Source organism: Tachysurus fulvidraco, chromosome 21 (assembly GCF_022655615.1).
Source record: "Tachysurus fulvidraco isolate hzauxx_2018 chromosome 21, HZAU_PFXX_2.0, whole genome shotgun sequence".
Taxonomy (NCBI): domain Eukaryota; kingdom Metazoa; phylum Chordata; class Actinopteri; order Siluriformes; family Bagridae; genus Tachysurus; species Tachysurus fulvidraco.
Genome location: NC_062538.1, coordinates 4,699,884 through 4,700,732, shown reverse-complemented (window position 1 = coordinate 4,700,732; position 849 = coordinate 4,699,884). Strand labels below are relative to the sequence as shown.

At 41.2% G+C, this 849-nt stretch overlaps 1 protein-coding gene across 1 annotated transcript in view; it reads right to left on the bottom strand.

Annotated features, from left to right (window-relative positions):
• adssl (adenylosuccinate synthase, like) overlaps positions 1-504 on the bottom strand; it is a 4,958-nt gene extending 4,454 nt beyond the window's left edge. The window contains exon 1 of the mRNA XM_027153435.2: positions 71-504. Coding sequence (XP_027009236.1) covers positions 71-295 — 225 coding nt within the window. The 5' untranslated portion in view covers positions 296-504. The remainder of the gene's footprint in view (positions 1-70) is intronic.
• Between the last annotated feature and the right edge of the window lie 345 nt (positions 505-849).

The following is an 849-nucleotide window of genomic DNA, read 5'->3' as shown; positions in this document are numbered from 1 at the left end:
TGGTGTATTTACACACATGCAAAAAAAAAACTGGCACGCTGAAGATTTAGGAAAGTAAGTCGTTCTGTACCTGACATCTGCAGACAATGTCGGCGTCCATAGCCAACAAGTCAACCACTTTTCCCTTCCCTTCATCTCCCCACTGAGCCCCAAGCACAACCGTCACTTTATTCCGAGGCTCCCGTGGAATCGGCAGCGATTCCGTGCTTTCACTTTCCCGAGATCGCTTAAACGCAGGCTCTCCGTTCAGGGAAGCCGCTTCTTGTCCATTAGACATCGTGTTGTCTGCTGCCATGCCGCCTGTGCTGTGCTATGCTATGCTATGCTATGCTACACTACGCTGTGTAAACGCTGAGCGACGGGTTTCAAAATAAAAGTCATTGGAGAAAAAAAAAATAAATAAAAATTCACAATCACATGTTTTTGCTTATATCCTTCCGTCATATAAGACTAAAAAAAGAGAGGCAGCGACACTGAAAGAGTAATGAAAAAGACTTCACTAGTTAAAGAGTAGTGCAAGCTATCTTTGATATGAAATTTACCAGAGTTCGGTGTTTGTTACGTCACATATTTGGCGCGCAAGTGGGCGTGGCTAATTTTGGCGCTCTTTCCTTGCACCAGTTGTTTGTTTGAGAGAAAACATCCTATATAAAATACATGTAATAAAGATCCCATGGTAATGAACAATCTTCCTTCTATTTATTCTTGTACAAAGACAATTTCAAACCACAACCTAAATAAAACTTTTATTTATGTCCATTTAGGTTATGCATTCTTTTTCAGAATCAGAATCCGGTTTATTGCCAGGTAACTAGGGTCAGATGTACAGGAATTTGTCTTGGTGCGTTG